This window comes from Strix aluco, chromosome 1 (genome assembly GCF_031877795.1).
Source record: "Strix aluco isolate bStrAlu1 chromosome 1, bStrAlu1.hap1, whole genome shotgun sequence".
Classification (NCBI taxonomy): domain Eukaryota; kingdom Metazoa; phylum Chordata; class Aves; order Strigiformes; family Strigidae; genus Strix; species Strix aluco.
Window position 1 is genome coordinate 147873775 of NC_133931.1, and position 16741 is coordinate 147890515.

At 38.3% G+C, this 16741-nt stretch overlaps 1 protein-coding gene across 4 annotated transcripts in view; it reads left to right on the forward strand.

The window, feature by feature from the left end:
* RBMS3 (RNA binding motif single stranded interacting protein 3) overlaps positions 1 to 16741 on the forward strand; it is a 712154-nt gene that overhangs the window by 101993 nt on the left and 593420 nt on the right. For all 4 annotated transcript variants that reach the window (XM_074839167.1, XM_074839161.1, XM_074839176.1 and 1 more), the window contains one exon: positions 3111 to 3179. In XM_074839167.1, the coding sequence (XP_074695268.1) occupies positions 3111 to 3179 (69 nt within the window). The remainder of the gene's footprint in view (positions 1 to 3110; positions 3180 to 16741) is intronic.

Consider the following 16741-nt stretch of genomic DNA (forward strand, 5'->3'; position numbering starts at 1 on the left):
GCAGGTAAGCAGAGCAGTCAGTCCTAATTAGATTTTAATAGTTGGGGAGGGGTTTTTGTACCTACATACAACTGAGAGACAGCTTGTAGGGAACAGAAATGAGCTGGGAAGGTAGAAGGACGGAGTATAAAATGAGCTAAGGGGGGAAACTTGCTGGGGATATGGAGGGAGTTGAGAGTGGCTTGGTTTAGATGTTTTAAATGATGCTGTCAGGGAGCCTTTCAAGACCAGAGAGGGAGTTTATGTCCAAGGCTTGTTCTGAAGTTGAGCCAGAGGGAGAGTCCTTAAATGTTCTGTGTATGTGCTCCTTCTTTATCAAAAGGAAGAGAGATGAGGAAGGTGATTTTAACTAAAGGAAGGGATATGGCTTAAGGGACTAAATGTTCTCCCTGGTAAAGTACCTAGGGAAAATACAACACCTTGAGGTCTCCTTTGTGGTGCAAGCTGGATGCAGAAGCTATTAATTGAGCAGAGAGTGGGGTCTAGCTTGTGATTTTGGCTGCTAGGTGTGAAGGGTCATACTCCTAGAGGTAGGTGGTGGTCCAATTTCTACTGACTGCAGTGAAATAGGAGTGAGTGTGTGTGTGTGTTTGGAGTTGTACATGCATTTTCTTATCACCTGCCTCAAATATTTTAATTACTGAGACAAGCAGGGGATGTGGTCTAGCCTTCTGGTTTTTTTCCTGTTGCCCCTTAGAACTTGGAGAGAAGCTCAGGTGGAAGTATTTTCCAGATCTTTCATAATCTACTCCAAATGATGTGATATAGAAGCTCCTGTGTGTGAGCAGTGTAAGCCTTTGGTTTATAACCTAATATTTTGATTGCCTTGGAACATACAAGTGATCCTACTCATTGATCTATGAATGGAGAAAAAAAAAAAGCCTGGGAGGATAGGGGGAATAAATGCTGACCTCAGACGTTTTATACTACTATTTTTACTATTTATTTTTTAAAGTGACTACCTCTTAATCAAATTGGAAGATGGAGGTCAGTTTCTAAATACTTCTGAGGTGCTAGTCCTTTCTTGTTTGTAAAGTTAGACAAAAATATTACTTTCTGCCTTTGTCTTCTGTCTGGCCTAGAAAGGGTTCTCTTGTTTCTCTGTAATATTGTGGTACTGTTCCTCTGTGGGATATCTTTGGCATGTCCTTGAAGCTGAGGTGGAAGAGTTCGAAAGAGTGATTACAGTAGAGGAAATGTACCTACCTGAGGTAACAGGTGTTGGAGTAAGTAATGAAACCAAAGACTGCTATTTATGTATTTAGACAGGAGGAATATGCAGTTTTTATTGGACAATACTAAAAGGCAGACATACATTATATATCTATATTAATTAAGAAAGGTGTGTGGTGCTTGTGGAAAGGCATCTTGCTGGAAAACATCTTCCAGAAAAACTCTGGCTATCTCGTTATTCATAGATGGACCAGTCTGTCTTCTGAAGCAGATGGAGATCGTTTTAATAAGCTTTTATAAAGCTGAAATCTGCATTGAGTGCAGTTTGTCTTTTCTGAAGTTTCTATCAAAAGAAAATGTTATTCGGTTGCACAGCGTATCTGTTTATTAAAAAATGCCTATCCTTCTAGAGGGTGTCTAGTAGAAGCTAAATACACTATACAATAATGCTAATAATTAAATTTGTAAAATAACTGCTTTTTGATAGAGTAACACAAAAGCACAATTACAGCAGTGGCTGTTTCTCATTAGTGGCAATGACATGCCAGCTTTAGAATATGTAATGATGTATAAGCCCTAGTGGTTATAATTGGCATAGAAATGTACTATATCCTTGGGTGTTAAAAGCCATAAGCTATTTATTTTCATACTTACAAAGAGTATACTGCATTGTGGTATATAATCTCACATGGATTGTCTTGCTTGCATTTTTTTAGTATAATTTATGTCCATATGGTTCAAATATGAATCTGTCCTCCTATTAGCATCCTGCTGGTGACATAATGTACTGATAAATTAGTATCTCGTGTCTGGAAAGACTGTTTGAATTCAGGTCTCGTGAGTAGGTAACTCAAATCTACCTGATCTTCCTGATACTGATAGCCTTGTTGTCACAAGGTTTCTGTAATACCTGAGCTTACACAATATAGTAGTGATATACTTGCATGAGATTTGGCTATTTACTGTGGTGTTTTGGGGTTTTTTAGAAACACCAAGTTCACATAAGTGAGAGGCGGATTTGGAGGAGCTCTGTGCCATGCTAGGTTATAGCCTAAACTAGGAGGAAATTGTGTAGAAGTTCATGGTATAAAATAGTTTTGAAACCAGGGATAATGTGTATTAAATTGGTGGTGTTCTACTAGACACCATATTGCATTGATTCTTCTGCAATATCAAAGGCAGTTTGATTATGAGGTCTGTATGTCACACATAATATAGATATGAAAGTCCATGGTATGGTTGGTTTTTTTTAGTGCTTCAGAAAACAAATATAGGGAAGTGGCTGAAAGAAGTATAGGGATAAACCATAAAGACTGTTGTTTTTCTTCAAAAAAGTCAGTAAATAACTAATCTCTTTTATTCCCTATTCCAAAAATACCCATGTTTCATTTTTGAGTAAGGTGAAGTGATTCTGAAACAACAATATTGCTTTATTTTCTATGAGTGAAGAACAGCTTCTATAAAACCAGTATGAAGTATGAAATGAAACATCACTATGAGTTAGGGAAAAATACAGAAGTACAGATATAACTCAGAACTGGCAGACAAACTCCTTTAATGATGCCTTTCCAGAATAAATGTGAATTTAGAGCATCTTTGCTTAATCGGAGTAAAAAATACCTGGCTGAAGGGTAGTGCTCTGCAGCCCCAGTTTAGGTTAGGGCTCGGCATTTAAATTTGCAATCTAGGTGACATGCAGAATTTGAGGTAAAAATTGAGGTTCTGAGATCCAAGGCTGAACAGATCATTGATAGTAAGTTCAGCAAACTTTCATCTCTGATTTTAATGTTACTGTAGTATATCTATGATTTCTTGAGGTTTTTGTTTAGTGTTTTTTTTTTACTATGGGAGTTTACATGGTTGAGATTGGTAAATCTGATTGTGTGTATGATGGAGATGTTGGTGAATATTTGACATGTCTATCTCTTATTTTGCAGAGAACTACAGCCAACAAGACTTCTGGTACTCCTTCCTACAGCAGATGGTCCAGTTCACAGCCCCATCAGGTAATATGTCCTTGTCAAAAAGGATATGAAGCTCAGGTTGATGCATGCTTCATTTTAAAAAATGAACCTGTGAGAGGATCCGAGAGTGTTATTTACCTGCATTAGCCCAAGTAGGTCATGCTTATCTCTGAGGTTGCCGTGGGATATCCTGTGGCAAACTGTTAGATGCAGTTGCTGTTCATGGAGGGGCTTGTACAGCTGTGACTTCTCCAATGCAGTGGTGCCTCTCCGTGGGTTGTCAGGGATGGTTATTATGGCTGGATCCCCCTATCCTTTGCATCTTGTCACTTAAGCTAGAAGTGTGTTTGACTGATGCTCTTTGGCAATGCATGAAGTCATGTTCTCCCACGTTGCCCCCCCAGTATTTTTAGCACTACTTAAAACAACTGAGTTGTGAAGTGGCTACAATGGCCAAAACTTTCAAGAAAACTTGTTATAAACCCAGACTGAACCTGGAAAGCTGTTCAGTGGTAGCCAGGAAGCAATAATGTTGATTTTTTTTTTTTTTTTAAAGAATTTAAATGGTATTCAGGATTTCTCTTACTTTATCAAAGCCAAAAGACTTTTGACTATAGACAAGGACATGGCTTGCTCTGTAATCAAAGAACATGTATTTCAACTACATCAACTTCCTCTTTAAAAACACAAGTGCTTGTTCAGTATTGATCATACTAACATTGCTTTCCCCCAACCTCTACTTTTGCTACATTCAGACCTCTTTCTACCTTCACTTTATCAAAAAAATAAAAAGCAACCAAACCAACAAACCTCCCCCCAACCTTTTGACACTATGAAAAATTTAAGTTATCCCAGTGAGCAAGTCCTTCATCTGACATGCTGGATTTCTGTTTTTTATGAAGGATATGTATACACTAAGAGGAAACTTCTAATAAGTTGAGATTTGGCCTCGAAAACTAAAGCCAAAGAAACTATGAATTTAATTTGTATTCAAATTAAGATGGAAAAGAAGGTGACTGAATGCTTCATGGGCTGTTAGCTGCCTATTTCACCATTCTTCGAGTCTTAATAGTTCTGCTTTCACGAAGTATTGTAAAAGTCTTGTGCCTCCTCTCTGTATAAAAGTATGTTCTTTTTGCTTGCTATGGGTTCCATACTTTCTTTTTCCTTCACTTTTTGAACATTGAATTTTCACTGTTTGGGAGGTTAAAATAAAGATTATGTAGGCAGAAGGTTAATTCTTTTCAGTGGTTATTGCTTGCCCCATCCTAAGGAATCAGATGGTGAGCAAGAAAAACTTCACGGACTATCAGTAATATGTACAAGGCTGAAACGGCAATGACTTTCCCCTCTTTCTGCATGTCTGTGGTTGCCCCTTAATGTTAATGGGAGATGCATTCCTAAGTCAGGAAGACATCATACTAACAAATGATATGAAATGCACTTTACACTCTACACACTTGATTTTGTTTTTGAGGAGGGAGGGGAAGATAAGTACATAATAGATTGTTCGTAGTGCTACAACCCTGTCCAATTGCTAGTGGAGTTGAGGGATTAACTACCAGGAATGTTGTGTGAAAGTATGTCTAGACCGTCCAGCATCTGCAGGAAAAAAATTGTTGTACTGTATTAAAGCACACCTGTGGTAATTTTCCTCCACCTGTGTTGTACACCACGCCTTTTAATTTCATCTTCCTTTGTCATTTACACTCTAATCTTTTGTTTTTCATCCTTGTTTATTGTAAGCATTTGTCTTCTGTGTTTTGGTTTAATAAGCTTATAAACTTGCCTCACAGATATTAGAAATACCAGCACCAACCGTGAGGATGTGTAGCCATGCCGCAGTTCAGTTTGGGAGACCTGAGTACTGCTGTGCACTCTCATGAGCTGAGTGGCAAAATATTTGTATTGGATCAGAGATTTGTATTCAGCCTTGCAACTTGCCAGCATCTATATATAGTTTATTTAAACATTTTTTTGAAGATGGCTTTCCAGGAAAGAAAAAGATTAAAGTTCAAATTCATATTGTCTGCATTTTCTTCAGTCTCATGCAGTGAACCTAGTGAAGGCTTTTCCACATACATCTTGCAAGAATCCACACAGAAACCTAATAGAACTACATGGCTGAGACCTTTGATGCATCTAAGAAATGTTAAAAGTTAAATTGATTTCCTCCTTCCCTCCTCCAAGTTTTCTTTTTTCATTTCCTCTATCTGTGTGAGGTTTGAAGGTCCATTGTGTGAGAGATTTGAAAGGGGTTCTGCAGGTGGGGTCAGTGAGTCACTGAAAATAACACGTTTTTTCACAGACTTATTTTTTCATGGCTTGTATTTTGTATTGGATAAGCTGAAGCATGTTTATCTATCTCAAATATGCTATCTGGGGAAGGTTTTTAATAAGTTCCTATTAACTCATCACCCTCATGGACATGCGGAATTTGTGTACTCAGGTTTTTTTGATGTGAGGTTGTTCAGGGAAAGCTTTTTTTTTTTTTTTTCCCCTGCCCCTTGAGCCTGGGAAAGTGTCTTGTTGCAGGGGAGGCGTCTTGAAAACTTGATTAAGAGGTTCCTTCTGACTGCCCTGGGAAAGAGTCATTACTACCTGCTTCAAGCTAGGTTTTTTCAAGCACTCCACTTTCTCAATGTCAGAATAAGAAGCCAATAGTCTAAAAGGTTGATCTTTTTTGGAGCCAAGGAATTAATCTATTTAATTAAAGGATTGGGGGGTGGGCAGGGAAGCCAAACCAAATCTCAGCTTCTGAACTGGCATCGACAGAGCTGTGTTGGGCCTTACTGCCTTCAGATGCACTAAACTGGCTTGAGGAATGGAATCAAGGAGAAGATACAAACTGATGCTAATGAGCTGAAATTGCCTACGCTGCTGTTCTTGGCTAGTGGCATCACTTGATGTGTGAAGAAGTCTGCAGCAATTTTGTGAGAAGCTCTGAAGTGAACTTAGTCCTTCTGTGGTACTCTGAAGACTGTGTATGCTTCCTTCTTACTGCTGATGAAAATGAAGGAGGAGTGGTACTTTATCAGGCACAAAGATATAGCTGATCTCTACTGTGATGCTGCTTTTGCTGAGTGGGATGGCAGCCACGGCAGAGTGTCTTATAGTAATGGCATATCCATGTGCAGGACAGTCTGTATCTCATTAGTAATCATAGGTACGCAGGCAGAGTGGGACACAAGGCACAGTATTTCAGCTCAGCTGTCCCTAGAAGCAGTTTTGATATTAACAATTCACTCATTACTAGTAATGACTTGAGAACTAAGTGCTAAGAACTATTGGAGTGGTATAGCCGAAGTAGATGTAAAAATGAAGAAAAAAATAAGTTGATTTGTTCCTTAGAAAAACAGAAGAAATGCAGTATTTCAGATGCCAGCTTAAGGTTGAGGCATTGAAAGAAACCATAGGTGAAGTGTCTGAAAAGAAAGAAGAATGGGACAACAATCCTCCTAACTTGCTTATATCCCTAATGTTGATGAGAGGCAAAAAGTGCATAGCACCTAAACAGATCTCACAAATCCACTTTATATGCAAGCAGAAGACAGTGATACCTTCCCTCTGAATGACTGAGATAGGCTTTCTTTTCTTGCTCATAGGCACACTAGCGAGCTGGTCAAGTCTGATAATTCATTTGGTCCCCACTGTTGACTGGCACCTTCATGACAATATTCCAGGTCTCTTGCACAGGGTTGTTAGCAGGAATATCTTTAGAGATGCTTAGATGATATTACTTTCTAGAAATATATGAAAGCATCATTTAGTATTAGGTGCTAAATGAGCCTGCAGAATAATTGGTGTGTCTTAAATGCCATTAAAAATAATATAGAACATTTCTGCATCTTTCCCCATATCTATTACCAAGACATTAGCTTATGAGCTAGTGAAGTAAAAATGCATGAAGTGAAACAGTGTTCAATGGGCTGCAGGACAGGAGGACTCTCAGCTAAACTTCCACGATATTCTTCTATCTGGCTCCTCTGCTGCTCTGTTACAGAATTATTGCTCTGGCTTTCTGGTATTGGCAACACAAGCTTCTTGCTTTCTTTCAGATAGTTAAAGCTTTGTCCGTTGCTGAACTCGGCATCAGTGCCTCAATTAAGGTCAGAATGTGTTTTTTCTTCAATATCCTGCTCTTTAAACATAGAGCTAAGTACTATATTTTAGTACCCAGTGGTTAGCAGTTTTCTTAGAGGAATCAGAACAGACAGTGTTGATCAACATTTAGTGTAGTATCTAAATTTTAAATAGGCTAACTCTTCTACCACTCCATGTGATAGATTATAATACAGTTTCTTCGTGATGGAAATACCAGTCAAGAAGATGGAAGCTAGGAAGGGTGGTATTCCAGCTTTACTGTGGCAGCTGTTTCACTGAATTCCAGGTCAGAGATTTTGGTATGTAATTTTGCTTCCTCCTTGTTGTGTGTGTCCTTGCTTTCCCCTTCCCTTGTTTTTGCCCTTGTATTCCTCCTGTATACGTATTGGAGTAGTAATGTGTTGATAAGCAGATTATCATATGTAGTTGTCAGTTCAGTAGTCTCTTTCATAGTGCATGAGGTCAAAATGAACCTTGTGATCAATCACTCAGTATAAGAGTAGAGGTTTTATGTAGTTTTAAGAAGCTATTCCAGGTATGGCTGCTGGTAGTACTTGGGATTGTTGCAGCCTGCTTGTATCCAGAATAATAGGGACCTGTAGGTGGAATTCATCACTTGCTAGAGCAGGGACATGGGTAATAGTGAGTTTCCTTTATGGGATCTGGCATGTTACCTGAATGCGAAGGTTATTGGAGCACTTTTTAGCAGTGGCCTAGAAGATCCATTCCTGTGAGGTGACTTTTTTCTTTAAACTCATAGAAGATACCTAGTTCTAAATAATATAAAGATTTGTCTATTAGGCTGTTTTGAATCTTTGGGTTTTTTCCCTTCAGTGCCTCAAGTCTGACTTGGAAAAAGTCAGTATTTAGAAAGTCGCTGTCCCCCTGATGACTCAGCTGTTTGCCTTTCTGCTGAGCACTGCAAACAGTGGCAGTAAACTTCAGGTTAAGTGCTGGTCCACTAGAAAATAAATGTACTGAGGACACCAACAGTTTTCCCAGAAGCCACTGAACAGCTGTCAAATGGCAACAACATTCCTTCACTGTTGACCTAGGTTTGAGCTGCGCCAGTTTGCTCATCTAAATGAGAGTGACTTAGTCCAATGACTAGGGTTAAACCTTATTATAAAGGTCAAATGAGATCTGACAACTCTCCAAAAGCAGACCAGACAACCCAAGCCACAGAAATATGTTACTGCCTCCTGGCACTTGGCATATAACCAAAAAACTGTAGCAAAATTCAGTGGGCTTAATCGGAGTTAATGAGGGAAATTTGTCGGTTTTGCAATAAATCGAGTATAAAATCCCTAAATACGTCCTTTTCATAATACATCTTTTCAGAACTGTACATACCTCTACACCATACATCATCATAGTTTTACAACATTTGAACTTGGTTCTCATTGCACTTTGATCCTAGTTACATTTGGTTTTAAATCATCTTTGTATAAGCACATGGAATATAATCAAATATGGAATGAAAAAAAATGAATTCTTCAAGGTTTTTTGGCATGTTGTCAAATGGACTCACTGAATTTCAACAAGCCTCTGTTTGGCTTACCTTAAATAATTCATTAAACTTGAATTTGAGGTGGAGGCAGTGCCTTGCAGAAGCAAGTTTAGCTAGTTAAATACTTGTTGCAAGACATGATGTATAAAAGAATTATTACACTTTGAAGTTCACTGAAGGATTGGAAAAATCAAATATCTGTGGTCAGTACTGCAATGTTGCTGCTCTTATTACATCCATAGTATATGCCATGTTATGCACATTACAGCTTTGTTGGATTTGGTCTGCTATTAATAAAGACTGACCCACATAGTAGGTAGCCAAGTCAAGTACAACCCTGACTAATAGACACTGTTTTTCTTGTGTGTCTCACCTCTCATAGCACTTGCTCATTTCTTCTGCTAGAGGTTGCTGGTTTCTTCCAGTCAGCTGGAAATGTGGTGTTAAAGGCTCTGCTTGACTGCAAAGTTTGATGCTTCCTCAGTAATATCTGTGGGCCACTGCTTCTAGCGTGATGTTTTTGATAAGACATCATAAGGGAAGCTTGAATCTGGCATCTGTTTTTTAAAGCAACGGGAATCTGCAGCCTGTGCTGACACATCCAACTTCACCAAGGTCATTGGCAAGGGCAGAGCAGACCTGTTAATCTCTGACTGCTATGCAACTAATGAGAGCATGGCACACTGGGTTGGCTACTCGGCTAAATGCATAGGTACAGAAAGAGGTGTAAGCTATTTTTATTGTATGAAGATAACTCAGTCAAATGAGACTCAGGAGCTGTTGTATCTGTTGCCAAGCAAAGTACAACATAAACTTAGCATTGAAAAGCTAAGGTGCTTTTAAGCAAAATAAGAAGGTAACTCAAAAAGGAAACAGGTTTCTTCTGGTCAGTTGCAGAATATGAGTGAATGTACATAGTGTTATTCAAAGGTTGCTCATCCAAGTATGCTACCTGTTGTGTTGGCAAAATTACCAAGTGGCCTACTGAATTAACTGTAAAGCTGTCTTGTAAGCTGCAAGCAGGATGAGACCCTGTGCCTGGAGGGAAGCAATAGCAGTAGATACAGTTGAACTCCATTCTTTCTCTTACTGCTTGTGGAGAAACACTGTATCTGACAGAATGGGTAGTTTTCATCCTGCTATGTTAGCAGCTGTGTATCTTTAGAAAGAAACTAAAACTTATATTTAAAGGTAGGACTTACGCTTCGTGGCTTAATATAAATGACAAAATGCAGGTTAACTGTCCTCTGCAATCTATATAACTGGTCCCTCTAGACCATTCTGCAAGTTGGCTATATATGTATCCCTCACCAAATATGGGATTTGGGCATTAGTTCCCATTACACAATAACTATGTGAGTCTAGCATTACAATACTTTAAAGTCTGGAGAGTGTGTGCTTTGCAGAAGTTATGATGACCTAAGTCTTGGGAAGCTAATTATGTTAAATTTCTCCTGATTATGGTATATAAACCTGAAACTTGAGGTGTAATGTTTATGGAAACATAAGAGGACTCTTCTAAGATGCAGTATTGTGTTTTCTCTTTTACAAGTGTGAGATGAAAATATAACGGGTTTCCTCTCTCATCATTACTCAGATACCATTGGTATTTTGTTGTACTTTCAAGGTGAGGTTCAGAAGATTCCATCTACAGCCCAGTTTATCTTAAAATCAGCATGCAAGGAAGAAAGCTTTTGTTGTAAACAATGTTTCTAAACAGCTGCCATAATGGATTTTTTTCTAGACCTGCTAATTTTTTTACCCTATTCACTTGTTCTGTAATTTTTTTTGATGACAAATACCAAATAAATGCATTATGCTAAGTGTCTGCTCAGCGTGCTCAAGTTTGCCTGGAGAAGTATCTGTGCTGTGGATGAGGGGAAGTCACAGCATTTGTGATGGCTTCCACAGACATGAATCACTTCCAAAAAGTATGTCAGCTGCACTTATTTTGTCTCTCAGAATTATTTTTTTTCCTAGGAGAATTTGATAAGATTAAAAAAAGATGGAAACCAAGAGGGTTCTACTAATTTTAAACCAATAAAATAAAATTTTTCCTTGTGTCATATCTTGTATTGTCACTGAAAGGCTGCCCTACCTCTTTTGGAAACCTTACTTCAAAACTGAGGAGAGTCAATCTGAGAACTTCCCAGAATGTTCCTCCATAACTCTTTTGCCTGTTTTTCTTAGCGAAATAGGTTTACTGATATTCTATCTGTGAATGCTGTCTGCTCCCTATAACTTAGCCTATTTTGACCAAATTTGATGATGAAAGGGAAGGGTGCAAGTTTCTTTAGAAACTTCACATCTCTGGAAGGTTCATGTGAATTGTAAGAGTACAGCAGAGGAGCAAGGCTGCTAATGCCACACCAAAGGAAAGCATGAGATCACCCTTCACTAGCCATCAGGCAATTCACAGCAGAGAATGATGTGATGGATTTCCTAACACTGGGACAAAAGACTCAGTAGTTGTCTGTGGTTTTCTCAAGAACAAGGCTAAACTTTGTCCTGTGCAGATTTTCTGGTTAAGGGATGAGCTCACCCCAGAGCTTAAGGAATAATGCAATTAAAGTCAATCAGCTGCAAGCCATGTGTACATTCACTATCAGGCTTAATTAGTTTTGTTGTTCACACAGCTACAGAGTTGACTTCTAACAAAATTCTATATTGGATTGATTGAATTCAGAACTCTTTAAATCTCTAAGTCTTTTAAGGAAACTGTCTCCTTGCTGCATCTAGCAATGTTATTCCTGACTCTTCTCAAGGTTTAGATCTTGTCAGATAAACTTCAGATAATATTATTTGAAGCAGCACATAATCTTACAGTGGGGTCTTTCCATTACACTGTCTGTAGTATCCCTGATGTGTACATGTTGACTAATAGCAAAGATTGACAAAGGATTTTACACACGAACATCTCACCTCATGTTCTATTAAATGTGTCATTGATATCTTGTATTAGACTTCTAGGTTTTGACTTTGCTATGACATCTTCTTAAAAGAAAAAGAAGCTGCCAGCAGATGATGTTTTAACACTTGTCAGCAATTCGTCATGATTCTTCATACTTTAGATTTAATTGTTCTTGGAATGAACAGTTCTTAGAGATTTTTTTAAAAAAAATTCTGCTTTCTGGTTAATGCAATCAATTTGATGCAAAAGATAATTAGTATGACAAGTTGCAGCCTACATGAGTATTACTATGCCCCCCCCCCTCCCTGCTTTCTTCTGTGTTCCAGTGTTTTTAAAGATTGGAAGATAGGTGGAAGCAGAAGAGTTTAAGTTATTTTTAGGAGACTTTTGCCCCCCTGTCCTATTATTTAAAAGTAACAGATGGAGACTGCTCTTTGTGCCTCTCATCTTTCATACTGCTGAAGCTTTAAACCTGGAAAGAAAATGCAACCAAGAGACCATGGCTGTATCTAGAATGTGCTGCACTAACAAAGGGGTTGATGATTTTCCAGAGCAAACATTAGCTGAGGCATAGGGCTAACCTTCAGAGGAGAAACAGCAGGCATTGAGTTGTGTCCAGTGGAAGGTCTGGGGTTGGGTTGGGGGCGTATCTAAGGAAGACGATCAAATCAGGGCTGGTGGGATAGAACTGTTCCTCTGCTTTTCTAACAAGGTCTTGACAAAAAGTTCTCTAAAACCTTTCACCTTTTCTATCTTCACATGAAAGAGCAAAGCTGGCTGATGGATTGTTTTAATAATCTAAATGATGATCATTTTGCTTGATAATTAACCATGCAAATCTGAAAGAAACAATTGGTGGATCAACAAAAATAGATCTGCAGGCTACATTTGGGGGAATAGCTGAAAAAGCTAATTTGGTTATAAAGATAGGTTATGCTTTGTAATGAGAAACGACAAGGCATTTTGCTGCAACTGTCATGGCAACTTTAGCACTTCTTTATATAGTCTAATTTAAAATGTATTTACCCCGTAGCAATGAAATTGCAATCTATGTATGAATCATAAAAACTGGAGATGGAAAATACCTTTTGAACATATGGACCAGTTCTTCAACAGATACAATTCATTTTAACTCAAAGTCAGAGAACAGATATTCTTTGTCTTCATAGTCAGTCTATTTGTCCTGAATTGCTTTCTGAATGCGGACTCTTTCTAGAGTCTCTTTGTCTAATCTTGGAGCTGTCTTAACTAAGAATCTTTCATTAATTAGAAATCTCAATATTTCGATTTTACTTCAGCAGTTTGTGAGCTCTGCTGTCTACTACATGGCTCTACATAAGCTTGAATAGTCATTGAACACTGGCAAAATTCAGTTATATCAGGATGGCTACTAGTCCTCGTGTTTCAAGGTACAGATTAGTTGCCTACTGAGTTAAGATCCTGATTGCATGAGTGCTCTTTTTTTGTTCAATCAAGCTATGTTAATATTAGAAATAAAACTTCTCAGGAAATGACAGCTTTTTTTTGTCATTCTGTATTAACAGTGAATCAGTTACTAGTTAATGCTAAGCACTGGAGGAAGTTATCTGAAACACGTAAATGTGGTGCTAGAGAGAAAATGAGACTTTTATATTGGCAATTGACTAGAACGTGAGGTTCAGGGTGATGGTTCTCCCAGCATATCTAGAGATCCTGAGTCATCCTGATGCCAGCTTTTTCACTTAGAGGGAAATTCTTTGAGAATTTCTTGTATGTATTCCTAGCAGAAACTAGTTAGCTTCCCCAAATTCACCAAAACTTGCGTTATTCTATTTTGTCCATAGTTTGGTATCCTACTGAAGAGTTCTGTTTCCAAGTTCCATGATGATTATCTTTAGTACCTTGCAGTTCTGCCAGTGTATGAGAATGTTCTGTAGAGTGACCATCACCCTATCTATGAAGTGGGCTATCAGCTTTGACTGGGATTATTTTAATCAGCACCAATGTTTCACATGTTTGGGGGATGGGATTGTTAAAAAAGCCAAGAGCCCATAAATAACTTATAGTAATACCTCAAAGTTCGTGGATGTTAGAGGCCAGGACCCTAATTCCAGCCTAAATTAAATATTTGGGTCTTCTAAGCAGCAAGCTGAAAGAGGGATAATGTAGGCAAAGAACCGGATAATGCAATTCTATATAAGCTTGGCTTAGATTTTGTCATAAATCCACTGTATTTCTTGTTTCAGCTGTAGTAGATGTGAAAGATAATTATTAACGTGGCAGGGGAAGATTTGCACAGGAGAATAAACTGGAATTAAACCTTCAAAAATGAAGAAAAAGCACCTAACAAGCTATTGAAAAGGCTGAAGTAGTAAAAGCAGAAATCCTATAGGCTTCAATGGAAGCATAAAGTTGTGATCAACAGTGCAAGAATAACTTGACTCTCTAACAAAATGAGCAGTTTTGTTGGTTTCTTCTGCTATTAGGTGTGAATGGTGTTCAAAAGGGGGAAGTGTCTGAACTGCAGTGAATGAGTGACAGTGCCTCGATGGCTGAGATAGGTTTGAATCCCTCTTCATGCACAGATTAAAATGCTGATGTTAATTGGACAGTTGCAAAATTAAGATGGGAAAACTAGAATATTGTGTGCAGGTTGGTAACATACCCACCCAAAACTTGTGGAGGAAAACGATAATCTGGCAGAGTATGATAATGTGTCTTAGATTTAAGACATGCAAACTTTTTTTTCATGGTTTACATTTGTGGGCAGTGAAAGTAGTAAGCAAAATCATGCTGTGTGCCTCCATAACCATGGCTGACCATAAGATGTGGGGGGAAAAAATGTTAATCCTCGCAGTGACTCTTAGATAGGTTTCCAAAGACTAGACAAAACTCTAAGTCACTTAGAACAACTGAGCTCTGTTGTGTCCTGCAGTACAGCACTTGCTTATCCTGCTAAAGATCAAGCTCTGCTTGTATCCATCTAATAAGAATATATTGAATCTCGCATGGAGTGCAGGCAGGACTTTGATCAATATTGCACGCACTTTATTTGAGGACCTACAGCAGAGGCCCTACACTTAGAAAAACAATTGAAGTCGGTCTTGGGAACACTTGACAGAATACATAAACAGATGATGTTATGGTCTCAGTGGAAATCTAGCTGCATTGAACTGAAAATAGACCATACAAGGAGAAAATTGAAGAATACTTAGTCCTTGTAGTAGGACACCCTATGCAGTAGGCCAGCAAGCTCTGTTTGGATTCCTTTGGAAAATAAAACTACAACAAAGCTTTCTCCCTCATAGAATGTAGTACACCTCCCCATACTACCCTGTGAACTTCTGAAGGAGGAATTTCTCTGACTTACTGAGTGAAGCATACTATGGGTAGCTGATAGTAAAAATTAAAACATTAATTAGCCAGAAGAGGACATCGTAGGAGGTGTTCATGAGATCTTGTACTACTTTAGGGGAAAGCATGAATTCTAGGGTTAGTTTACGGTTTGGAAAAATATATATATTGCCCCCAAGCTTCAATCATTTGTGTTGCCTGTTCTTCTGTGCAATAGGACAACACTAATATCAAATTACTGCATATTGACAACCTGTGGGTTGGGAAGCATTATCTGAGCTGGATGTCATCTAATGTTTGTTTGTATAACTTTCTGCACATTGATTTTTATCTAAGAGTGTTGTGCCAAAACACTTATTTTGGAAAAGTAACTATGGAAAATTAAGTCAAAATAGCATTAAGTTCTGATTTAGGCCAACATAAACAGCCAGTTCAGAATGAAAGGCCTTCCGTGCCCTTTGGCTACTTGTTTTCAGTTCTAGTAACCAGGCCTAAATCTTTTATTGCAGTACAATAGACTGGCATCTTTTGATTTTACTCTGTTTATTCAAATATCTAAATTGCATTCTGAAGTAGATACTTATTTTGTCTTAAGTTTTGCTCTTTGTAAAATCCAGAGTCATCTGCTAACTTCTCCTTAGTCTTGTTCCTTCTGCAATCTTATTTCCCAAATGTAGGATCTGAGACATTTATAGTTACTGAGCAATAGTGGCTTTACCAGCCTTTGCAGCACAATTCTTAATATGTAATCCTGCCTATAATAGTGGTTGTAAAACTGTTGATATAGCTGCATTAAGAAGTATGAGATATCAGTCATAAAAGGCGATGTGTTTTGGCTCGTATGGGAAGTGTCCATGAACTGGAGTGTTCTCATGTCACAGTTAAGTGGTTACTCTGGTGCCAGAACTGTTTCAGAGTTCCTCATGGTTAAGGTTGCAGTGATTTATTTGTTGTCTTCAGTGAGAAAGCTTTTATTTAGGGACTCACAGACTACTATTTTTTTTAATTCCTTATGTATTTTGTCCCATTACAGTATAAAAGCATCTGCAGAATTGAGTCTTTCAGTCTTTCTCCCAAATTGCCCTTAATATGATTTTTCTCAAGAACCACTCCATTTTGGTCCCTGAATACAATGAAACTATCACTATTGGTTTGGCGTGCTTAAGAGCTTCAGGTAAACTAAACTGAAACCACCAAACTTCTAACTCCATCTTATACCTTGTCACTTGTCCTGGAGATGTTGAATATGATGCCAGTCCCCCAGAAAGGTGCTGGAGTCATATATATCAAACTTGCAACCATCAAGGATACTGATTAAAAACTCTTCTGTATTTTAGAAGTGACATGAGGGCATCTTCTGAGGGAAGGTGAGCATCTGCCTGAATTCTATCAAGGAGCTGGCAGACTCCTAGGTAAAAGTGGTATGGATCCTGCAACGTACTTAGGTTTCAGCGTTAAAACAGTCTATCTGGAGTCCTTCACTGAAGGTGCCTAAAACAAACTAAAAAACTCACTGAATCCTCATAAGATAAGGAAAGGTCATTCTGTGGATTAATAAGATATTGAAAGTGTAGGAAAAAAAGTATCGTTTTCCCCAGTAGGGAAGAGTTGCCACTGGGGTGCCATTTGGATTGGTCCTTGTGCACATGATCAGTACATTCCTAAATGATCTGAAAAAGCGGAATAATAGTGAGATGATACAGTTCTAGCAAATAAAAAGTCCTTGGGCAGAGTAGGCTGAAAGCT